The sequence below is a fragment of the Yarrowia lipolytica genome, chromosome 1E (assembly GCF_001761485.1).
Source record: "Yarrowia lipolytica chromosome 1E, complete sequence".
Lineage (NCBI taxonomy): Eukaryota > Fungi > Ascomycota > Dipodascomycetes > Dipodascales > Yarrowia > Yarrowia lipolytica.
In genome coordinates, this window is record NC_090774.1 from 2,894,432 (window position 1) to 2,918,336 (window position 23,905).

General features: G+C 47.7%; 12 protein-coding genes across 12 annotated transcripts; 6 read left to right on the forward strand and 6 right to left on the reverse strand.

Annotated features, from left to right (window-relative positions):
• Positions 1-346: 346 nt before the first annotated feature.
• Positions 347-1,255, reverse strand: YALI1_E28957g (uncharacterized protein; the record flags this gene model as incomplete). The annotated part of the gene is made up of 1 exon (XM_504346.3): positions 347-1,255. One exon carries the CDS (start codon positions 1,253-1,255, stop codon positions 347-349), a length of 909 nt encoding a protein of 302 aa, XP_504346.2.
• Positions 1,256-2,022: 767 nt separating this feature from the next.
• On the forward strand, positions 2,023-2,580 carry YALI1_E28964g (uncharacterized protein; the record flags this gene model as incomplete). Its single annotated transcript, XM_504347.2, has 1 exon — positions 2,023-2,580. One exon carries the CDS (start codon positions 2,023-2,025, stop codon positions 2,578-2,580), a length of 558 nt encoding a protein of 185 aa, XP_504347.2.
• Positions 2,581-2,902: 322 nt separating this feature from the next.
• Positions 2,903-5,458, reverse strand: YALI1_E28999g (uncharacterized protein; the record flags this gene model as incomplete). Its single annotated transcript, XM_504348.3, has 1 exon — positions 2,903-5,458. One exon carries the CDS (start codon positions 5,456-5,458, stop codon positions 2,903-2,905), a length of 2,556 nt encoding a protein of 851 aa, XP_504348.3.
• Positions 5,459-6,077: 619 nt separating this feature from the next.
• YALI1_E29005g (uncharacterized protein) lies at positions 6,078-6,767 on the forward strand (the record flags this gene model as incomplete). Its single annotated transcript, XM_504349.2, has 1 exon — positions 6,078-6,767. The coding sequence occupies one exon, from the start codon at positions 6,078-6,080 to the stop codon at positions 6,765-6,767; it is 690 nt and encodes a 229-aa protein (XP_504349.1).
• A 175-nt stretch (positions 6,768-6,942) lies between these two features.
• Positions 6,943-10,351, reverse strand: YALI1_E29046g (uncharacterized protein; the record flags this gene model as incomplete). The annotated part of the gene is made up of 2 exons (XM_066094396.2): positions 6,943-10,185; positions 10,241-10,351. The coding sequence occupies 2 exons, from the start codon at positions 10,349-10,351 to the stop codon at positions 6,943-6,945; spliced, it is 3,354 nt and encodes a 1,117-aa protein (XP_065950468.2).
• Positions 10,352-12,136: 1,785 nt separating this feature from the next.
• YALI1_E29065g (uncharacterized protein) lies at positions 12,137-12,503 on the forward strand (the record flags this gene model as incomplete). The annotated part of the gene is made up of 2 exons (XM_068283123.1): positions 12,137-12,256; positions 12,306-12,503. 2 exons carry the CDS (start codon positions 12,137-12,139, stop codon positions 12,501-12,503), a joined length of 318 nt encoding a protein of 105 aa, XP_068139224.1.
• A 273-nt stretch (positions 12,504-12,776) lies between these two features.
• YALI1_E29074g (uncharacterized protein) lies at positions 12,777-13,406 on the reverse strand (the record flags this gene model as incomplete). The annotated part of the gene is made up of 2 exons (XM_504351.4): positions 12,777-12,982; positions 13,343-13,406. 2 exons carry the CDS (start codon positions 13,404-13,406, stop codon positions 12,777-12,779), a joined length of 270 nt encoding a protein of 89 aa, XP_504351.2.
• A 699-nt stretch (positions 13,407-14,105) lies between these two features.
• YALI1_E29085g (uncharacterized protein) lies at positions 14,106-16,928 on the forward strand (the record flags this gene model as incomplete). The annotated part of the gene is made up of 1 exon (XM_504352.3): positions 14,106-16,928. The coding sequence occupies one exon, from the start codon at positions 14,106-14,108 to the stop codon at positions 16,926-16,928; it is 2,823 nt and encodes a 940-aa protein (XP_504352.1).
• A 172-nt stretch (positions 16,929-17,100) lies between these two features.
• YALI1_E29115g (uncharacterized protein) lies at positions 17,101-17,400 on the forward strand (the record flags this gene model as incomplete). The annotated part of the gene is made up of 2 exons (XM_068283124.1): positions 17,101-17,243; positions 17,286-17,400. The coding sequence occupies 2 exons, from the start codon at positions 17,101-17,103 to the stop codon at positions 17,398-17,400; spliced, it is 258 nt and encodes an 85-aa protein (XP_068139225.1).
• An 840-nt stretch (positions 17,401-18,240) lies between these two features.
• Positions 18,241-19,341, reverse strand: YALI1_E29137g (uncharacterized protein; the record flags this gene model as incomplete). The annotated part of the gene is made up of 1 exon (XM_504353.3): positions 18,241-19,341. The coding sequence occupies one exon, from the start codon at positions 19,339-19,341 to the stop codon at positions 18,241-18,243; it is 1,101 nt and encodes a 366-aa protein (XP_504353.3).
• Positions 19,342-20,600: 1,259 nt separating this feature from the next.
• Positions 20,601-21,145, forward strand: YALI1_E29150g (60S ribosomal protein eL31; the record flags this gene model as incomplete). The annotated part of the gene is made up of 2 exons (XM_504354.3): positions 20,601-20,663; positions 20,858-21,145. The coding sequence occupies 2 exons, from the start codon at positions 20,601-20,603 to the stop codon at positions 21,143-21,145; spliced, it is 351 nt and encodes a 116-aa protein (XP_504354.1).
• An 896-nt stretch (positions 21,146-22,041) lies between these two features.
• YALI1_E29179g (uncharacterized protein) lies at positions 22,042-23,526 on the reverse strand (the record flags this gene model as incomplete). Its single annotated transcript, XM_504355.3, has 1 exon — positions 22,042-23,526. One exon carries the CDS (start codon positions 23,524-23,526, stop codon positions 22,042-22,044), a length of 1,485 nt encoding a protein of 494 aa, XP_504355.3.
• Positions 23,527-23,905: the final 379 nt, after the last annotated feature.

A 23,905-nucleotide genomic window follows, 5' to 3' on the forward strand; every position in this document is an offset into this window, starting at 1 on the left:
TATCGTGCAAAACAGCTCAGTGCGCGCACCTTGGTGTAGTCAGTAATAAAATAGGCAGTCAACCGGTGCGTAATTTTCATTAAGTTGTGGTAATAGCTATACCAATCGATTCAGAATGACTCGCGAAAAATATCCACCTTTGGTCGTACCAACAGTCTGGATTATGAATGCACCTCTGCTCACTTCCAGCACAAGGGTGTAGTATGAGGTGAGAAGTGTACACCATTCGGTGGTGTGTACTTGCACACCAGCAGAGCTGAGCATACAGTCATAGACATTCATGTCGGTCTCCTGTGCCGTCGTAATCATATCTCATTATCATTATATACCTGGTGTCCTACTCGGCTTAGTCCTTGACAGGAGCCACGCCCTTGAAAAAGGCAAACTTGACTGCGAGCGAAAAGCCCACATGCAGTAGCAGCACTAGAACCAGTACTCGCAGGTGCAAGTGGGGCGAGTTCTGCTTCACGGGAAAGTACAGAGCCTTGAGTAGAAACCAACCCGATGACAGGAAGCCGATAGTGGTCAGCACCCAGCCCACAAGGTTGATCCAGAAGCCCACGGGCAGCCACACAGGCAAAATGATGTTGCCGGCGCAGATGAGAACCCACACGCACTGTGAATATCCGTACACCGCAATGAGGTTGACCAATTTCGACAGATGGGGCGAGGTGGCTCCAATGTCCCAATAATTGAGCAGCAGGAAAAGAGCTCCAGGCACCAGAAAGGTGTACGAGTACGTGAGAGCGGCGTTGGCGGTGATGAGCCCAAACTCGTACGAGAACTTCTCTCCAGAGCTGTTTTTGATAAGTCCCACCAACGTGTTTGCAAAGAAGAGGGCGAAGATGAGTGTTGAAGCAATCCAAAAGGGGCCATAGAGGTCCGCAGGCTGGTCTAAAAAGTAGGTGGAACTCTGACCTCCTCCCGACAGAGGGTTCACTGCCTGGACAATCTTGTCTCCCACTTCCTTGGCGTCCACATCAAAGTACTGCTCGTAGAAGGACAGATTCCAGAATTTTCCCGGGTTGGCTCGTGGCACCCGCTGGTTAGCTGCTGTTGACGACGATGTGTTTGTGTTTCCACCCGCCATGGAGCCCTGAACATTGTTGATGTTACTAGCCGGAGCAGCAGCTGGTGTCTCTGGTTGAGGGTCGTATCTCGGTGGCTCCTCGTCGGCCAGAATGTCATCGCCTAGATCGTCTCCCCAGGCGGCCGTGGTGTCGGCATCATCGTCAATTGGGTTGTATTTCGACATGGCGGTGGTGATGATGAGTTGGCACTGTGCGAGCGTAAGCTGAGACGTATGCAGAGCAATTAGACTTTGGGTGCATAACTGCGATAATTACTGAGATACAAGTGGCGATGGAGGTGATGGCGGTACTGCAGTAAATAAACGAGAGGATAGAAGCGGAAGTATGCTGCTTATATATTAGTCGACAATTACTCAGACTATGTCAAGGTGGAGTACTGAACAACATTTCGATTACTTGTTTTTGGTTGGTACCTTGCATCGCTGACTAAGCTAAGCTTCATGTGGCAAAATGGTTGTATGATAGATGAAATAGCAACAATATGGAGGAGATGGAAAGAATATTGATATATCAATGGGATTATTGTGTTTCGGTAATAAATTGGTGTGATTACATATACAGCTCTTCATACAATTATGGACATTGAGTGAATCAAATGTGCTCATAGAGCTTTCTTATCGTAAATGAGTAAAATACTTGGACTTCTCAACTAATATAGTTACACAATACTACATCACTTGGATGTATCAGATCAAGAGGTGTGGACCTACAGGTAGATTCGATACGACTAATCAGATTTTCTTATCATATCTCCCCATATTTCCCATTCACAGTGTTCTGTCTACCCTCTCCCATATCCCCTCTACTATTGCACCTTCCCCAGGTCAGCCATTAACCTTCACCACACGTCAAGTGAACACGCACACGCATATCATCAAGCTCACGGTCTGAACACCACCACACCAACAGACCCCGCCCAAGTCGTTTGAAAATGCACACCTCGATCCAGCGAATCCAGCAAACGTTCAGCCAGGCGTCGACGGTTCTCTCCATCATCGCAGCCATTGTCTTTGTGGTCTCGTATATCCAGTTGGTGGTCGCCAACGTGTGGTCTCTTCCTGAAGCCAACTTCAACCTCAGAGGCTCCAAGGCTGCACGGCGATTCTCTCGTCAGTACGGAGCCAACGACCCCAAGAAAGGCAAGGAGAATGTGGCGCTCAAGTTCGATCTGGACGCGGACCTGTCGCCTCTCTTCAACTGGAACACAAAGCTGGTGTTCGCCTACCTGACAGCCACCTACGACGGCAAGCGAGACGACATTGTCAACGAAATCACCATCTGGGACCAGATCATCACCGACAAAGACGACTCGCACATCAAGCTCAAGGGCGCCAACTCCAAGTACTCGCTGTACGACGTGGAGGAGTCGTTCCGAAACAGAAACGCGACCGTCAAGTTGCACTGGAACATCCAGCCCCATGTGGGCGCCAAGATCTACGGCTCTCTGGACGCCACCAAGGGCTCCGTCAAGTTTCCCCAGTTGGTTTAACGTGGAGGACTCATTAGGGGGAGGAAGAAAAGTAAAGTAGCGAAGTAATAGATTTTTTATATGGTATGAGCTGGCCCGTAGTAACCGATGCTGTAGTTTTGGTCATATGGAGCTATTCTATAACATGAGCCGTATCCTAACTAGTACATTGGAAAAGCAGAGTTGTATATGACGCGTCCCCTGTGAATATGCTCTAGATAGCTCTTCCTACTGGCCTAGTACATACTGCTCTGATTATCATCAGTGCGTGTACCTACAGTACATTCCTTAATGGTAATGATGTTCGTTGTTCATAATATGTACATATCCTCCTACTTCCTACCTACCTCAAATGCTTCATGGAGTAGGGAAGTCTCCATCGTCTCGACCTGAATGCTTGTCGAATATCCTTCAACTTGTCAGAGTTTCCACTCTTGTCTAGCACCTTGGCATAGATCTCCAGAGCATCGCCCATGATCATGACATGCTTGTTGGACGTCTTTGTGGGTCTGAAACCTCGCACGTGGTCGCTGCGTGCGTTTCGCATGTCGGCAATATCGAATAACCGCTGCCAACAAGACTCGGCCACTCCAAAGTCCGTATCGGACTTCAGAGACTCCAGCTGAAGAACCCATATAAGAACCCGCATACTCTCTGATCCTCCATGCTTTTCTGTGTATGCAGCCAGGAAAGAAGCCATCATTTCCAAGGCTTCCCCCTTCTCAGCACCTTCAGACTCTTCAATGTACCAGAAGGCCTCTCTCACAAAAGGAGAAATAACTCCGGGATTGAGCAGATCGGAGGTTACCACAATATCACGTGCGGCAGCCTCCATGACCACCAGCGCCGTCTTTCGCTGCTCGGGAACCTCCATGTCGTATTGCAACTTGATGTTAGTCAGCATGTTACGAGTAATGGCTCCAGACGGTTGAATACCACGGTCTGTCATTCGCTGGTAAAGAGCCGTAGACTTGGCAGGCTCGCCGGCGTTGGTATAGTGGCTCATGAGGTACTGGTAATGATAATGAGCGAGTTCAACCTTGGGGACGGCCTTCTCGAGATCCAACAACAGCTGTTCGGCTTTGTCAATCTGACCTTGAGCAACAGCACTCTGCATGATGGTGCCGTAGATCTCCGTAGTGAAATGCAGACCTCGGGTTCGTTGCAGCTTGGTCAGGAAATACGAATACTCGTTGTATTTCCTGTGGTACACCAGACCCGACAAAAGAGCAGCATACGAGTTGATATCGACCTTGATCCCAAGATGGTTGAACACAGTGACGGCCTCAGACCATCCTCCAAGTCGCATCAGTGCTCGAATGATGGCATTTGCCACACTGACGTCTTGGGTGACTCCTTCAGTCTCCTTGACAAACTTCATCAAACGAATAAGAGCGGTACGGGAGTAGGCTCCAACACACGCCTGGATCGCGTTGCTCAACATCAACGGAGTAATATCTTCAGCAGGAGTCTTTTGAAGGATTTTGATCGACTCCTGAGGCTCACAAATATGATCGTACACCTGCAGAAGAAGATGGGTCAGTAAAGGATCGACAGGCTTCTCAGAATCGCTGTTCCTCTTGCTGCTCAGTTTCCGGCCGTATTTTGATGAATGATACAGACTCTCCTTGTATCCCTGATTGTAGACTTCGGCTGCATTGGGGTAGTCTCCAGCAGCCATACACATCACCATTTGGAAAGGCAACAAGTCAGCGGCCTTCTGATCAACATAATCCAACAAAGCGGAGCCTCCTCCAGCTTCTCGAACTCGTGCTAAAACAGCGGCAAGCGACTTTGAGTCGGTATTGCTCTCCAGCTGGGCATATTTTTGTGTAAGAATGTCACAGAAGCGATCCCACTTGCCCAGGACCGCGTAAATGACAGCCACGTGGTCGACGTACTCATTTCGACACAGCAGTGTTGTCTGGGTGGGATCATTGTACTTTTTGAGAGCAGCGTCGTACTGTCCTGTTTCTGTAAGAGCCACCAGAACACGTCCGAACGTGGTGATTGACATTTCCGATGCATTGTCAATCGCCTTGTTGAGCTCACAGATGATTTTGGGCTTCTCTGCAAACAATTCAATGAGCGAAAAGGCGAGCCCCTTGAAAGGCGACTGCTTGATGATGGCTCCCAGAGCCTCGCCTCGGGTGTTCTGGACACAGTATGCCAGAGTCTGTTCTGCGATAACTGTGTTTGTAGCTGTTGGTGTCAACTGTGTAAGATCGCAAGTATGAAGCAGCTTCTGCATGGCCACACACCAAGTGTACAGAGACAGCTTGGTTGCTACGCTCTGGTTACTCTCTTGCATTATGAGACGTCTTGCGTTTTTGACCTGCTCCATGGCCGTGTTGATGCTGTCTCCGACACTGATTGTCTGGGCGAAGAAGACCAGAAACATGAGTATATTCTGGTCCTTGAGACACATTTCCATCATGGTGATATGGTCAAACTGTCTCAGGGAAGCCGTTCCTCCCTTGGACAAGGCCATCTTGTAGGTTTGCATGGCTGTCGTAGCATCTCCCGTCTCCTTGCACCGTTCGTACACCTCCTTTCTGTTCTTTTGCACCGTCATGTTCTTGGTCTTGTTTCCCACACCGGAATGGTAAGGAGACGCCTTTGCGTCGTTGCTGACAAAAGCCAGCCGTTTGTCCTTGCTGTTCTCGAACACCCGCCACATATTCTGCTGCGAAGATGACGTCTTGGGCAGTAGATCGTCGCCCATGGGCCCGTCACTGTGTGCAACCTGACCTCCTTCCAGATCCTCGGCACTCTCTCGTTGGTAAATATCCGAGTAGTTGGGCCCTGCTGACTGTCCAGATCTTCCTGTTGTGACTGAACGGGCAAATCTGGGCGCCAGTTGCGACCGTGGCACACCACAATACGTCCTCTGTAACATCCTGGTCGTATGCTTGTGTGCCGTAGAGTGGGGTGTGTTGGAAAAATGGGAGATGTGAGATGTGAGATGTGAGATGCTGTGATTCGAGATCTAAGTTCGTGAGCTGACAGTGAGTGGTGAGAAGAGAGGCGATGTGGTAAAATAACAGTAAAATGGATATTCACGAGATTGGACTAAACTTCTCATCAGTCTGTTTCAAATGGGATATTGACAATATCAAGAGATGGAGAAGTATGGTATAAGTAGCTACAGTACAAGATAGGGTTGCCTACTTAACCAGTCCCTTGGTAAGATTATTTGCTCCCATATGTGGCTGGTGATGTGGCTAGTGTAATTGAAAGGACTCTGTGTAGAAGTGTTTGAGATAGAGAAAGAGAGTGATTTTTTTATCAGCTGATTAAATATGGAGGTATTAGTAATTCAGCAAAATATAATGCCCAAATACTTCACTATTGCGCCTATTGTAGAGCCATCCTCACGGCTCTCCTCACCCGCACCGCCTCAATTTTTAAGCTTTTACTCTGGACGGTTACCCGGAGCGTGAAATATGTACCCTCATGTGTGCCACCAAAATTATTTCCTGCTGAACTGAAAGATTGCACAGACACAATACTACACGATGGCTCAGGAAAAAAATCAGCATAAACGACAGGGAAACTCATTCTACGGTGGACGGCCCCGACACACCCAGAACCGGCACAAGGCAAAGCTGGACGAGATCAAAAAGTCGCTGACTCACCGATCGAATGTCAAGCGAAACTACTTCAAGATGCTCAAGAAGGAGGGTCTCAGTATACCCGAGCGAGAGTCCAAGTTCAGCGAGGACAAGCCTGAGACTGTTGAGAAGGCTGAGGATGAGTCTGGAGATGAATCTGAGGGCTCTGCGGGCTCTGAGGAGGACGAGGAGCAGCAGGGAGGTTTCTTTGAGGGAGAAGCATCTGGATCTGAAGCTGATGATTTGGAAGACGGGTCTGACGACGACGAGAAGGACAAGGAAGATCAATCGGCCAAGCGACGAAAACCCCTGCCTGACCAACAGCCCCCTACCAAGCAGCAGCTGCGAGAAATGCATGAGAGCCAGAAGCCTCGAAAACCCATGAACTTCAAGGAGCGAGCTGCGCTAGCCAAGGAGCGAAAGCAGAAGGCTCGAGAGGAGCGGGAGGCACAGATTCAGAAGAATAAGGAGGATCGGGAAAGAAAGCTAAAGAAGCGGGCCAAGTTGACCAAGCAGATGACCAAGACCACTCGAACCGGCCAGCCCCTGATGACTCCTCGAATTAACAAAATTCTTGACCAACTCAAGCAGTAGAGCTTGTGGTTGGCAGTAATAGCATAGAACATATATTTATGAATGATAATTGACGATAATATTAACATTTTGTATGTACTGTACATACTTGTACTCGTACTCGTAGTGTTAGAAGGATGATGTGTAGAAATTTATCAAGTTTATATTATGATATGCATTACAGTAATATCGATTGTTACATCTCATTGAGAGCATCAATAATGGGGTTGTCTGTTCCGTAGTACATTTGGAACAGTGCCGTGCCATTAATGATGTTGGTGGAGTTGAGATCGAAGTCAGACCACATTGTAGGAGCTGGTGAAAGAGGCGTGGGGAAGGAAACGTAAGAGACAGAGTGAGAATCAATGGGGTTGGTAGAACCATTGTAATCTTCCATGAAGTCTTCCGAGTCGAGATCCAGAAGCGAGTCCTTTAGCTTTTCGCGCTTCATGACCGCCAGCTCCTTGTCCCAGTACTCCTTCTCCTGTTTGGTCATTATGTACATTTTGGTGATTTCTCCAGACATGCTCAAGCACAGAATCGACGGGTTCTGGAACATTTGCGACGGCTGTTTGCGCCAGACAGGTTTGTTGTCGGAGAGGAGCAGCTTGGACACGAAGGAAGGAAGGAAAACCTTTCCCGTGGGTTTCAGCAACGTAATTCCGTCGTCGCGAGCCAGAAACGATACACATCGTTCCTTGTCGGCAACTGCAATAAGTGAATCTGACACTCCATGGTTCAAACACGATCTGTAAACCGAATCTTTGGCCACTCTGCAAAACTTGTCATCTTCATAGGTCAACACTATGATGCCATTGTTCATAGTACTGGCAATGACTTCTCCCGGGCTCGTGACAGTCAGTTTCACCACCTTACTGGGGAACTCATACTCAGGACCAGATTTGTATTCGATGGAGGGACCAGAGAATTTGGCCACGGAAATCATGCGTCCGAAAGAGTACACCAATGTGTTCTTGGACAGCTGACAGACAGCAAACACGGGTTCGGGAACAGTCCAGGCTGCCTGCTTGCCCAGAGATACTTCTCCGTTCTTCACCTTGTAGCTGAGAATCACCAGACGGCCCTTGGTGGATGTTGTGTATCCCGATCCAGTAACCAGGTACCGGTACTCCTGGCTGTCGAGAGACAGTCGCCATTCGGCCATGCAGTAGATGACTTCTTTTCGCGAGAAGACCGTCACGCCTCCGTGTTTGCGTCTATCCATGAACACGTTTGGAGAAACCACTGCTCGAGTAGCCAGGTCCACAAATGCCAGATGGTTACCTGTATCGGGGTCCATTTCTCCCAGGAGCGTGATGACAAGTAAATTGACGTCGTCGAGGTACAGAAGTCTTCGTGGCGTCTTTCCAAGCTCGATTTTGAACTCTACCACAGAATGTGCGAGCTCCAGATCAACCAGTTTAAGCTGAGCTGGAGTCAGGAAACAAGCAAACACAGACATAGCTGTTTCGGGGTTGGCTTCTCCGATGAACACGGGACATTCACCGATGATAACTTCATTGGAGGAGTCATCGTTGTGAATCTGCAAAGGAGGAGAGTTGTTGGCCAGGTTCAGAATGTACACGCTGTCTGAAGCGACAAGAATGTAGTCCTGGAATTGTAGCGATGTAATGCGCACGGGGGTATCTCCAAATTGTCTGTATGAGTTGACAGTGACCTCACCCTGAGAAGTGAATGAACAGAACAGTAAATGTCCCGTTCGACATCCAATCAGCAACTCGAATGCACTGTTGATCAGCATATCACAGGGTGTGAATGGCAGACCGGTCGAAACAGCTGTCAGGTCTTCGATATCGTAGAAGTTAATAGCATCATGTGTTCCGACAACAATGTGATCTTCAATGACCTTCAACAGAGTCACTGGGGCGTCTAATGGAATGGACTTGATGAGCTCAAACGCGTCAGGTTTCACACTGGAAGCTATTCGGTAGACTGACAAGTTTCGATCGTTACCAGGGACGTTCCCTACCGTGGCCAGAAGATTGTTGGGTCCCACGCTTCCCAGTACAATTGATTGGTCCAGGGTGCATTTGTGTCCTGAGAGATCAGTCAATACCAGTGTATTTGGAGTGATTTGTACAAACAGCCCATTTGTGGTGAAACCAGTGTGCAGTGTCTTTTGGTCAAATTCGAACCCACAATCTTCAGCCAGATCCCAAAACCGAGGGTTGGGATCTTCACTGATCGCGTCTTTGTACATGGATTGTCTGATTTTGCTTCTTATGGGCGAAGAAACGACAATGTAGGACACAGGAAATAGTCCAGAGCCGAACGTGACGCTCGAAATGGTGTCGTATTGGTCTGACTCTTCATTGTAGAGAGTTGTGATTCGACTTCCAGGGTTCAGTTGGGTCAGAGCGCCGGTGTTTTCAACTCCGCTGGCAACGTATATGTTTCCGTGAATGATTTCGATATCGGAAGCAGGTGCCCAATTGGGAAACGAGGCTATCGTCTCCATAACGAACGATTTCGCGTCACTTTTCGTGATCTGCAACAGCCGTCCATCAGATGCATCTCCTCCGTATCCCAGCAAGTAGCTCTCCTCATCAGCTTCTTCCAAAATAAACGTCTTTCCAAGATCAACATCTGTCTTGACAACCGTTTTGACACTGATGGTAGAGTTTGTAGCCACAACTTCCAGAATCGAGCCATCCTCACACGAAATGTACACGTGGCTTGCGTCTTCACTTCTGTAATGAGCCACGGGAAATGAGTCTATTGTGCACGAAGGAAACGTGGTCACTCCGCTGAGCATGTCGTTGAACTTGACCAGATACAGGTTCTTGGGACACGCTAGAATGACGGAACCAGACACTGTGTCGTTGAAGAAGAGGAAGACGGGCAGATCCATGATGGGCAGAGGGAGTTTAGAGACGGTTTTGACGGGATATTTGGGACGCCAGAGGTATGTCTCGAGAGTCAGTCGTTGTCGTTCGTTCACAAATAATGCAGACAAGTACACGCCATGGTCTTCTTCTGTGGATGCAATCATGTTGAAACAGTAGTCCATGGCCGTGGAGCGTGGAGAATTGAATGTGGCTGGGGCACCGGCACTCGAGACCACGTGTTTCTCTTTGAAGAACCGTTTTGGTTTGTCGGCAAGAGCTCTGATCTCCACCAGCAGCACAAACTCGGCAAATGATCCTATTGCTGCTAAAGTCGAGGAGGCGTCCACGCATATTTTGCCTCCCAGACCGCTGAGGTTGGGTTTGTTGCGCGGGAAAATGGTCGTGGCATCGAGCACCTGCGGTGTGGCGCCCGTCTCGTACACCTTTACCAGCAGCAGCTCTCCAGACGACATGCAGATGAGAAGATGGTCTCTGGAGAGCTTGTCAGGGGTCTTATCTTCGATGACGCATGCCGATAGCAGTCTGGCGGGCAGCGTATGTGTTTGGTTGGCGATGACAAGTGAGGTTGTCTGTGTTAGTTCCGGTGGGCAGTGATATCTCACGTCATTCGTCTTCACTACTCACCCTGAGGATAACGTGAAACGGCACTCCTTCGGCGTTTCGACACTGGAAAATGTGCTCAATGACGGGGCTGCTGAGCACGTTTCTGTGCACAATGCTAGGTTGGTCGTCCATGTGGCTCTGCTGGCTCCGTGGCCCGGGTTTGTCGTGTGCACGCTGAATGATCAACTTTCCAAATACCAGTTGGTGTGCTGTATACACTCACAAATGTATGCAGACATATCTGGGGATGCATAGTCTGCATGAGACTACATTTAACAGAGACTCTACTGGAATAAGAACTTTTACATGACTACAAGTAGCTGACTAGTGCCCAAGTGTCAAGACGTCAATACAAGGGAAATCCAGCATTGGCAAGAGGCATAACGTTCATTTAATCCAAATGCGTTTGGAACAAGTGACCGCTGAGTATTGTACTGTGCTATAAGGTTTTTTAGCAACTTGATTGACGATACACCAGAGGAACAGGCTTATCGAGAGACAGATGCTACGCCAGAAATGTGGGCACAAGGTCTGAGACGAGTGACCAGTGGGCAAATAAAGAGCCCCCAAACCGAATCACAGTGTTCATTGTTCTAATTCTGCTGATCATGAGCCCAAAGTTGGGCATGGATGTAACATGTCACTGAGGCGCGTATGGTAAGGAGCGCCCAGTGTGAAGGAGGTGTATAAAGTGGACAGGTGCTGGCTGTTTTTGTAGATTTGTTCGCCAAGGAACAGTACTTACATGTCAAGCAACTATTCATTCTGCAAGTTAGGGCTATGGCTGTGTTTACGGGCAAGCTCATATCCTTTACTACTGTAGCTACACTGTACGATACCACCAGTGAGCAAGATACTCCTGCAAGATGCTCCTGCAAGATACTCCTGCTAGACTACAAGTACGAGTACCGTACCAAAACGATATGTGGTGGAAGAAATATTATTATATTTTATCAATGGAGAACTCATTACGTATACAAATATTGTACAGTGATAACCACCAGCAAAATCCAGTGATCGGTATGGACATCTTCCTTGTACAGAATGCCATTCGTTCGCCATTCACAATTACTTAGAGTTTCAAGTAAACTGGTGTTGAAGAGACACACATTTCACATCCAACATACTCTCCAAAGACATTTCAATAACAACGATCACGTCAGATATTGAAGTCCAGAAACGGGCTAACGTCGTCTGGTGCCATTATGATGACTTTCTGGCCCAGATTCTGTATTAATCGCGCGTAGATCTGCTACTTCAGGGTAATTGGTGGAGTGTACCAGTATCGTAGTTACTTCGAGACGGTGGAAGGTGTAGGACCATTCTACAGCAATACCAATCTCAACACCCGGGATCTAGTAGACACACGTGATATACATGCGACATATTTTCTTATAGCCATTTCTAATCCTCCATGTTAGTCCCTTCTCCATGGCAATCTCCGGGATTCTCACAAATGTCGTCCTCTACTTTTTTTTTTGGCTGCCATGTTTCCCACCACATACAATTTTTTACAATACAAGTACTCTCTTCCAACCCTAACCCTCGATAACATAAATACCCCCTCGCACCCCGATTTGCTCGTTAATGTCTACAGGCTCCCATTAGAGTCACGGAGCAATTTTGTTTTCTCCCACAATTGCTGTTGGCCTGACTGTCGTGCAGGTCATATCGTGCTCGGGCTGCCTCAGAGTAACTGTTGATTCGGCTTATTGTCACCCCGCTCTTTTGAGTGGAAGTGCGGCCCCAAGACATACATCTTTGTCCCTTGCCTTGTATTGCGATTTTGGCCATCGGTATAGACGGCAAAATTGTCGTGCTCCAGGAGTTGGTTTTTAGAGTTTCGCTAATATGCTCTATAAACGTTTAGAGTGGTAAAACAAAACGTCTGTACGAACGATCTCTTGTATCCACAGGATGTCGACTGCCCCAAGAATATCGACTTTGTTGGGGCAGATCTCCGAGCAATACCTCTGGAGTGACCACCATCACATCTCCTGGTGGACCTCGTCATTTTGGGATCAATTTTCCGATGTTGTGATAACCAGATGACTGTAAATTTACGGTACAAGGAACGACGGAAAAGATCTGCTTATTCAGATTACGAATCTTTGTTAGCGAGTCTAGGGAAGATGTCGGTATAATGGGGTGCAAGGCGGGGGGTGTTTGTGGTCTATTGTTCTATATTACTGGTACATACACACACTGTGCCGTGTTAGCTCCATCCATCTTGATCATCTCCAGCTGTGTAGGTACGAGTGGCTGGACCCTTATGTTGTGTTAGGATAGCCCAAAATGAAATACAAAGATATCTGATGAGTCGCCTCGGTGAAAACATTTGAATGGTACAGTTCTCTTCTTCCTAAGATCATTATCGGATGAGTAAGTCGTGGGCTCATACAGTATGTAGTGTTCTGATGCCATGGCGACTGTTAGCACACAATATACTATAGCCAATTACTGGAGAGCTCCGGTGTACTCATTTAATCCCCCGGAGCTACTACAAGTACGCGCCGCAATTGATCGTTAATATATACATGAATTGGTTATGTCTTCTCTATTTCTTGGCAAATTCGAGAAGAACGGCATCGACATCCTTGGACTCTCGCTGCTGGATCTTGAGCTTGAGCAGGTTGGGCTTGGGACAACTGGTGGATCGGGCATCCTCACCCTTGGACATGTAAAACTTGGCACAGCACTCGTACAGTTCGTCAATCAGCTTGGTGCACTTGCTCTCGTTGTAGCCCGATCGCTGCAGGCAGTCTGTGTTAGTGGTTGAAGTTGAGCTGGGGTACGGAGAACATCAATCTCAAAAAAGGAGAGCCATTGGAATTCTTGCCTGTTGTCTAAAATGACATTAACAGAGTCAGATCAAGGGCTCGATGGTAGTTTTGTAGAATGAACGGTTTCAATGAGGGATTTGATCGGCGTTTGACCCATATCCAAGCTTATCAAAGGTCCGATCAGCAGAAGCTCGTGAAATAACAGTCACTCTTCGCAGTAATCCAGTCGCTTACTTGGAGTGACCTACTCGGCTAGCCTCCTACTAGTAGGTGTAGGCTGCCTTCAATTCCTCTAGCCACACCCTCTGAGAGTCAAGCCCATTCCCATGTATTTACTCACCCTGGATCCGACAGGCATAGGCGTGGCAAGGCTGCGAGTTGTAGTCGATTTCTTCTTCAGCCATTGTGTTTATCGTATGTGTTGTGCTGTGTTGCTGTGTGGAGATAGTAGAGTGGGTTATGCATGTTGAGCTTGATTTCCCTTCTTGTAAGAGATGAAGTGGAAAGCAGTAATTGTGCTTCACTGTTCATAAATCTGGAAAAAGGTAATGTAATTCAAATAATCTAGTCTTACACTACAGATTAAGAGAAAAATCACCTCAATCAGACAACTTTTGCCGTAATTAGAATGACGCGCAAAGTTCCACCATCGTCCTTCATCGAACATTAAGTTGAAGCAGTACAAGTAGGAAAGACTATCTACAATCCACAGTACCTACTAGACACTGGACATGGTACTTGTATCACAGAAATACAATCTACATATATCATTCTGCTCCCCTTTATTTCTTGATACAAATACCGACTTTTAATATATCCGTGGTACCAATTACTGGTACCAATCACACCCCTTGACGCATCTTGTTGACCTATTTCTCTCTCCTACTTTTGTTAGACAGCTCTCATTGCAGAAAAGATGGTATCGTGACACTCCCCTACTAGCTCAATCAAACTATGGTATAGATCCGACCTTCTGTCACATATTATCTCCTCCTTTTGCCTCCATCTATCTTCTCTCCTCTCCTACATCCTCCAAAGCACGTCAACTCTAATTAGAACACGACTTTTCTCATTTCACGACGCGTCTACGCCTGTTCAAAAACATGTATCGACGCCCTGCGAAGCGCCGGGTGCCCAATCCCGATGTTCTTTTGGCGCCTTTCAAGCCGCTGACGCAAAATCTGCCTCCAAAAACCGACCCCAAACCCTCAATATCAGAATCGTCCGACTCGGAGTGTGCCAGTGACGATGATGAACAGGAAAAGCTGCGGGTCAAACGACGAAAGCTGAAGGAGCAACAGGAGGAGGAAGAGCGCCAGAAACAGGAAGCTGAAAAGAAACGACAGGCCGAACTCCGGGAGCAAAACCGACGCATTTCAAAGGAAGAAGCGGCCCAGATGCTCAAGGCCGTGGCAGAACCAAAACGTGCCAGACAAGCGGATCTGGGTGTGCTGAGGTCTGCCGAGGAGATTGAACAGGAGCTCCAGATCCGGGAGCGCAAGGAACGCGTGGAGTCCGAGAGAATCAGCGCCAGAAACCTCTCGTTCAATGCTCTGTATCGAAAGAAGCTGGGGCACAAAAAGAAGCATAAGACATGGGATGGAGATGGAATCGTGGTCGTTAAGGGAGAAACACTGTCGCTCTACACCCCTGAAGGTAAGGGGATCGTTCGGGGTTTCAAATTGCAGCCCCAGGTAGTCGTTGAAGAGGGTCAGGTGCTGAAGGTGGGTCCTCTAGAGATCGAACTTGAAAGTACCGTGGTGGAGGCCCAAAGAGGAGTGCTAGGCATGGTGGAGGATATTGAGTCACGTACAGCAGTTGAGAAAGGTCGTTCTGCTTCCGCATTACGTGAGTCTCCTGTTCCAACAAATGATACTCCAGAGCCATTGTCAGTTGAAGCAACTTCAGCGGTTGTGACGGAAACATACACGCTTCCTGCTCCCACGACTTTCAAGGCAGTGAAACGTCTACGTGTTAAACTACCACAGAAGATCACAGAGGAAAACTTTGCGACATTCATTCAGGATGTCAAAATTGACCCTCTGTTGAACACTGCCCTTCGGCCTCATCAGCGCGAAGCAGTCGACTTTTTGTACCGTTGTGTGATGGGTTTCAACCCCACATCAGGCTATGGAGCTCTCTTGGCCGACGAAATGGGTATGGGTAAAACACTGATGTCGATTGCTTTAATTTGGACGCTATTGAAGCAGACTCCGCTCAAAGGGGAACCTCCTCTAGCTAAACGAGTGCTGATTGTCTGTCCTGTGACTCTAGTGAACAACTGGAAGACTGAAATCAAGAAATGGTTGGGCCCTTCACGACTAGGTGTTATGGCCATTACTGACAGTATGAGCATTGATCTGGGAACGGTGATTCGAGATTTCACCTATGGACGGGTAAACCAGGTGATGATTATCGGCTACGAACGTCTCCTGCGAATTTCTGATCAGTTGCAGTCTGCCAACTTTGATCTGGTCATCTGTGACGAAGGTCATCGAATGAAAACTGCCGGAAACAAAGCCGCTAATGCCATCCAGAGTCTGGGGGTCGCCCGAAAGATCATTCTCAGTGGTACTCCGATCCAGAACGATCTCAAGGAGTTCTTTGTCATGGTTGATTTCCTCAATCCCGGTCTACTGGGCTCTTTCCAGCAGTTCAACAAAGACTACATAATTCCCATTGTGCGGTCTCGTGCACCCGATGCATTCCCCAGTGAGCTCGAAAAGGGTCAAAAACAGTCTGCTCGATTGTCGTCAATCACTGGCCAGTTCATTTTACGTCGAACTGCTGACATTTTGTCTCGCTTCTTGCCCCCCAAGACTGAGACTGTTCTCTTCTGTCTCCCCAACGCCCAGCAAACGGAAATATACACCAAGCTGTCTTCCGAGTATCTGAATCGACTCGAACGCCACCAAGTTGACTCGTTCAAGTCGATACTGTCACTCAGAAAAGTGTGTAACTCGCCCATTCTTTTGTCTGAGGATGGACCAGCCCTAGACTCGGGAAAGGCATATTTGCGTAACTCTGGTAAGATGAACACGCTGTTTCGCATGATTGGTCAACTGCGAGCACGTAACAAGATGGATCCTGACAACGCAGAGAAGGTTGTCATTGTATCGTCCTTTACGCAAACTCTGGATGTTATTGAGGGGCTGGTAAAGGACCTTAAGCTGTCATTCACTCGTCTGGATGGATCCGTACAAGCTTCTGCACGTGCCAAGATTGTCAAACAATTCAATTCTTCTTCCGCAGATAGCTGTTTTGTGTTTCTCTTGTCGGCGCGAGCTGGAGGAGTGGGTATCAATCTGATTGGTGCGTCTCGATTGTTCCTGTTTGACCCGGATTGGAATCCTGCTGTCGACTTACAAGCCATGGCTCGTATCCATCGAGATGGCCAGAAGAAGCCCGTGTATATCTACCGTCTCCTTACTACTGGATGCATTGACGAGAAGATTTTCCAGCGACAAACTATCAAGACCGGTCTGGCCAACTCCCTGATTGAAGGCACAGAAGAGGCTGATACGTTCACGGATGAGGAGCTCAAGAAACTCTTCTCTATGGACGTGCTGACCCATTGTAATACGCATGACTTAATGGAGTGCAAGTGTGAACACAATGGAGGTGATCTGGGAGAGGTGGTTGAGGAAGTGCAAGTGACCAAGGCCACAGCTTCAGATTCGTTCACTACGGCTCGTGAACTGGAGAAGAACCAAGACAAACAACAGAGGAGTCTCAAGAGTTTGCTGGAATACAAGCATATCAGTCCAGATGTTGTTCGTGAGCAATGGGACAGTCTGTCTGAGATTGGAGATGTGTTGCTGGAGAAGATTGTGGGAGAGAAGAATGATTTGGTTAGTTATATTCTGACCAAGACTTCAGTTCAAGCGTTAGACGAGGTTGATACGGTGGACGTTGTGGAGGAATGATAGAGAAAATGGTACGGGATTGCATAGCATAGCGATAGATGGAATGCATTGGAACTTACTTAATGGCACGACACTACTTGTAATTTGTATTTCATTTCAGGCAAATTTCACATAAACGGGTGTTGGTTCTTGCTGCTGGTTCACATTTCCTGGATGCCGAGTGTTGGTGACGATGGGAGCCAAGCGCCTTCTAGTAGGGCTACTCGTACTTACCGAAGTAGTCTCTACAAAACACTATGGTAAGATGGTGTTGTACAGAGCAGTTGTAACGGGTGAAGATTGGTTTACGGCTATCTGTGGCCCAGCAACACATCAGTTTTAGTCTCTCTAACCAAACAATATTATCCATTGTAACAGTTCAATAAGACACCGGAGCTTGCCAATTCAGTCTTGTCTGAACCACTACTGTACGAGTATTCGTATCATACTCCAGGAGTGCACTCTGTACTTGAGGCTCACAAGCACTGTATGATGCGCTATCGTACATGCCGTTCGAGACTGTATATCACGTTATTGGTGTGTTTGAGAGCGAAAAACCAGATTTCCATCATTTCCCATCACTTTCCATCACTTTCCACGACCTTTTACTCGTTATACATCACCCACGAGTGCGCGTACTCGTACTGTATTCGCCAAACGTCAAAATGCCCTGTTAATTAATGGGACTGTTAGAGTTCCGATAAGAGGAAAAGTTTAAGCGCATCACATGCTCCCAAGGGTCTGTTGGTGATAATATGGACTAATAACGAATCATAGGGTAATGAAACTAATCAATAAGTTGGATATACTGTATAAGAGGGTGTTTATCAAAGTATCGTTCTTGTACTTGTACAAGTAGAGCAAATATAAGAGTAAGCGACACTGTACAAGTATTTGTATTTGTAATATGATCTAGACAAAACGCTCAGTTGCTTCAAAGTGCTATGGCCATATACACACTTAATAGCAATCATATGGACTTATCCTTGTTGCCAAAAAACGAAGATCGCAAGCTCAAGCCTCAAGGGTCGCTGCGTGTAGTTGTACAAGTACAAGTAGATCTTCATCATCTATCTATCAACCGGAGAATGTACTCGTACTTGTAGCATCCTTCTACCTGTACAGTACGTGTACGACCACACAAAGAGTCATTAGTTAGTACATAAATTACAGGACGTTGCTGAGTGTTCGTAGCCAGGCCTATTGATGAAGCGATAGGTCAGCGAGTTTGATTGTATTGCAGAGTGTCAGATTCCATGAGGTAAGATGCAACCAGTCTCCCACAGTACAGTACATACTGTATCGTAAATGTGAGGCAACATTCTTGAGTCATCTAGAGGGCAGACATGGTATAGTCATGCTCAATACCCGGAGTAACACTGGCGATAAACTTCAAGAACGTGACCAGGTATTGGTCCACCCTCATAGCTGAGTTTTCCACTTCCTCCCACTCCTCCTCCCCTTCTCCGTCATCTGCATCAGCCACGCCGAGTTTGGCCACTCCCCTGGTAATGTCTTTATCTCCCTTGGCCTCCACTCTCTCCATAAGCACTCTCATGACGTTGGCATGCTTGCAGGGATGAATGGCCACCATGGTGATGTTATCTTGGAACGTGGGCCGCTCAATCGTCACTGTCTTGTCTCTGTATTCGGGAATAATGTCTTCAAACATATCTTCGGGCGTCAGAGGCGATCCTTCGGGAGAGTAGCCTGACAGAAACATCTTGGGCACCCGGTACGACGTAGAGTATGCAATGTAGAGATTGTAAGTTCTGTGGTCGGTAGCCGTGGCAGGAGCCTCAGCTGCATCATCGTCATCGTCGTCTAGCTCCTCAAAGTCCGAATCGGCAATCTCAGCAATCTCCTCTGTGTCGTCTCCATCTGCGTCCTTCGTGTTGGCCACTCCAAACGACGTCCATCCGTCCTCCTCCTCTCCCAGAGTCACGGGTCCGCTCACGGTCGAGGCTCGCACGTGACTGGGCACGTGACGGGTCACCAGCACCTGCTTGTCCGGTGGCAAAAAGTCTCGCACCTTGGACTTGCTAGCAGACGCCCAGCTCCACGTGGGGAACTTTTCGACCAGGTAGTCGCCGGCCTTCACAAACTCGTCGGGAGTGATTTCGCCGGTCGTTCGGAACGTCGACGTGTTAGATACGGGCGTGAGGTACTCGCGCAAGCTGGATGCGGCTGCTCGGACGTGTAGCATGGTGGATTTGTGTAGTGTTGTCTGGTAGTCTGGTGTATTGTAGGAGGCAATATAAATAAACAGAGTTGGTGGAGCCTGCGTCTTATCAAACTTTATCGACGGGTTGGAGGAGATAGAGGGAGGTGACAGAAGGCGAATGGGAGGATATATGTGGTTTAATTCGACAAATGTCGGGGTTATAAGTACTTGTACTATGAAAATATCTTGCTTCCCTTTGTGTGCTTCCATTTAGGACTTTTGGAGCAGATTTTGACACGAGTTTTCGCCCAATCAAACAACAGATCTAAACGGGCATTTACTTAACTCAATAGTTGACTTCGAGACCTCTGGGTCATGGGAGCGGTCATGTGAACTATACAAGAGTAAGAGACAGTTGTGGGGAGATGGAGTCCCGTATCAGACCAATGACACAAGGATAAGGTCATGTGATCATTATACCATATGAGGTATTGTATTCCATGGGATTATTCTATTGTATATAGTGCACCCATAGTATGTACATACTCGTATATAGTTTACACTGTTTTAAACAGAGACATTACTACAGCAGTTCTTGGCTAGCTACATTAACAGAAATGTTTCTGTTAGATGCCATTTACTATCGACTAGGTACGAATACGAGTACCCGACCTTACCTGGAAATAGAATGGTCCCTCTCTCTAGACCGAAGCAGAACGCTCCACGAGACAATGACCTATTTGAGTTGAAATGACCATGGAGGTTCAGAGAGGATGTGTCTTATCAGCTCTTCATCAAAAAGTATTATAATCATTTAAGACCTCTTGGTATGATATCGGATCCGTAAGAGAAGCAACTTTACCAATCTGGAGCAAGTCAAGTCTACGGTGTGAGAACACATGTCTTGGATGACCCGCTTACTCACTGTTCCCAAGTAAAATTTCAATTACTGTAACAGTACGACCACTGCTGGAGTTCACAACGAATTCATCTCGACATAATCGTTTCAAATGGAGGGATATACGTGAAGTATAGTATCTAGACTCGGCTGAATCCAGATCCCCGGTGCATACTTGCCCTCATCATCATGTTCTCTCATTGTGACATACAAGGGCAGATTCCAACTCCAGAGCAACTATTATAACCACTGGTACTTTTCCACGTATACTTACATAATCACACACTCTCACACAACCCTTACCCAACTGCCTTCATTACTCGGTTGTACCAGTGTAGACATCTCCTCAACGCGCCGTAAATCAGTAAAATCGAGCAAGCAGAAGACAAAAATGGCCTATGTAGACGTCTTGCACCCCTATTATCCCTCATTTCCCCGCCACCCGTTTTTAATCCCTCCTCTTGACATGGGCAAAAAGTCCTATCTATCCTCGTCCCAAAAAATAAGATTTGTGACTGTTTCACGTGACTCTTCCTAATTGGGATTCCCCAACTCTGGGACCTCCCAACGCCCTGCAGTTTGAAATACTTGTCTGGTTGATTCTACGAACACAGCATCCAACACAGCAAAAATGGCCAAGGCTTCTATCAACGACGTTGTTACCCGAGAGTACACCATCCACCTTCACAAGCGAGTGAGTATTGAGCACAGGATCGGAAGCAGCACCATGGGTTGTGAGGGTAATGTGGAGTGTGCGAGAATGCAAAATTTTTGACCTCACACGACCTCATAGAATCCACAGAATCCTTACAACATGACCCGCCCCATTGTGTGGGTAATGGTACCTTCAACACAACCAATGTCACCACCACCATATACTAACCCCAGGTCTTCGGTGTCCAGTTCAAGAAGCGAGCTCCCCGAGCCGTGAAGGAGATCAAGAAGTTCGCCAAGCTCCACATGGGTACTGAGGATGTCCGACTCGACCCCGCTCTCAACAAGGAGCTGTGGAAGCGAGGAATCAAGGGTGTTCCCCACCGAATGCGACTCCGAATCTCTCGAAAGCGAAACGACGAGGAGAACGCCAAGGAGAAGCTCTTCTCTTACGTCCAGGCCGTCAACGTTCCTTCCGCCAAGGGTCTCGAGACCACTGTCGTTGAGGTTGACGAGGAGTAAGGGATTCCTCTCAGCACCGCAAACACAAAATTTGGATTGATTGTCACTTAAAAATAAATTGTACTTTATCAGCCTACAGTTTTACACCTGTAGCCCTACCTCCTAACGGGGAGTAGTTAGTCGTAGCAATGGGTGCTCAAACAAACACACTGCAGCCATTTAGGGAGATTGTATGGGTTGTATAGATATATTATTTGTAAATCGATACGAAAATGCCCCAACTCCCTTTCCTGATGTCCTGATCTTTGATCCATCGAAAATTGTTCTATTCGACTGTTCTATCTAACTGCTCTATCCAACTGCTCTATGGAAGGCGTGATCCACATCTCATTCACTCATTCATTGCATTGTATCAGATACTACGACGACCATGTTTCCAAGGCCTCCGGTAAGTCTCTACCTGTCCTCCCCTCTACCTCTATTCTGTATTGGTTTGGTGGTTCAGTGGCTACTTCTAAAGACCTGAGACTCGATAGACAATTGTGCAACGGGCAGATGTCACTCATGGTTAACTATTGAAGCAGTGTAACCTGTGTAAGGACTATTGGTGATATGCCTGCACGATAGTATGTACAACAGCATTCTACTTGTAGCCGGACCCTGCACTCAACACGATCATATATATCAACCAACACACAGGTACAAGTACAGGTACAAATACCGGTACGAGTACCGTACCAGTATGTACTCGTACTGTAGCTCACCGTGTCCTTCTTGGTATAATGTACCTTCTGTTCATCCGGCATTCTGTTTTCATTCACTAAGGATAATGTTCAGTAAACTGCCTCAATGGGCAGTCCTGTTAACGATGTACGGGGGTGTACTTGTAGCAGTAAATGTGTGGGTAGTAAACAATTCATCTAAACCAGCTGTTTCCCACTCGTACCGGCTTCTGCTTATTCGATAACCGTGAGAACACCTCCGATCAAATGAAGAGAACCCACAACAAAGACATCCACGGGACCATCCTCGGCCTCCTTCTTAACAGTGTTAACTGCCTCCTCAATAGTGGCGAAAACAGTGCTCTTTCCTCCGTCAAGACTTTCCCAAACCTTCGCCAGCTCCTTCTGCACCTCCAGCTTGTCCACGGCCTCGGCAGAGGTGTTGAGAGAGGTCAAATCAGCAGAATAAGTTCCCGAAGCCCAGGTCACATTTGTAGAGAACAACGCCTCGTCAATCTTGACGTCTCCAAGGTTGGCATGCAGAGTTCCCAGCAGAGCATTGGCATCTCTGGTCTGCTGGTTGAAAAATAGGATAGTCTTAGCCTTCTTCTCCGAGCTCTTCTTGACATCCTGAAGCCATTCGCCGGCTACAGTGACACTCTCCTTGGTGTGTGCACCGTCCAGAAGCCATCGGATGTTGCCCTGCTGGATAGTCTGGCATCGTCCGGCCCACTTGGACTCGGCCAGACCGGTGATATACTCTTTGGGGAGAGTAGAGCCCTTGGGAATCACTCCCTTGTCCTCGGTCAGCACTCGGACGTGCTCGCCAACAAGGGCGACAGCCAGAGAGGCGTTAATCTTCTGAAACTCGGCAGGCAGACCCAGTTTGATTTCTCCAGAAGCAATCTCAGGTCTAGTAGTCACCTCTTCAAAAGGAGCGTTTCTCTCGGCAGCTCGCTCTTTGAGCACCTTGAGAGCCGACTCGGGCTGAGCCACAGAAAAGGCCTTGGCCCCCGGCTTGAAAATACCGCCCTTGTTCCACGCAATCTCCTCAATGGCGTTGCCCAGCATAAACGTATGGTCAATGCCCAGAGGCGACACTCCGGTGACGGTGGGCTTTTCAATAATGTTAGTAGAGTCGTATTCACCTCCCACTCCGACCTCGTAGATTGCAGTATCTACTCCCTCCTGCAAAAAGACGTGGAAGGACAGTAGAGTCAGGTATCGGAAGTAGACAGGTTTGATGTCCTGTCCAAAGGTGGGGAACTCGCTTGTATCAGATTGCGAGCCGGAAAGGCGGTCCCACAGCTCAAAGAAGTATTTGGCAAACTTCTCCTCGGAAATTGGAGCTCCATCGATACAGATACGTTCCCGGACGCTCTTGAGATGCGGAGAGGTGTAGAGACCGATCTTGGAGATTTTGTCACACGAAGGAGCGCCCTTGAGCTGGTTGAGCATGCCTTGGACAAACGCACAAGTCGAGCCCTTGCCCTTGGTGCCCGTGACGTGGATAATGTTGAGTTTGTTGAAGTCCGAGGGCTGGTATCCACATCGTCGAGCCCACTCCAGCATCTCTGGAATCGCCTGGTTGTTGGCCTTGCCGCCACTCTTGCGGATCGCGTCGATCGTGGCGAAGTTCGACTGCAGCGTGTTCAGCGCATTCACCGCATCACTGTATGTTTTGGCCATGGTATGGGCTTTTCGTAGATGGCGGATCATGGGGATGAGATAGGTTTGATCTGGGAGATATATAGTCACGTGAACCACCGTGCTTACATGCCCACGTCAGTGAGAATGAGAACATGCCTGATTCTGCAATGTAGGTAGATATTTCGGAAGTTTTTTATTTATTTGTTCCCTCGGGTTTTTTTTTTTTTTTTTTTTTTTTTGTTTTGTCATTCTGTCTGTTCAAAATCGAGGGTCCCTCTGTGTTATCGACGTCTCCTTCCCCGTATCTATATACCCACCTAAATCGACACTCCCAATGGTTGGAGATTGTCATGAAAAGGGGACACATTCATCATGTACTTGTACAAGTAGACGTGGTAGAGAGAAGTTGAAAGTGGCATTTTATTCACAAGAGCGGAGATACTTAATA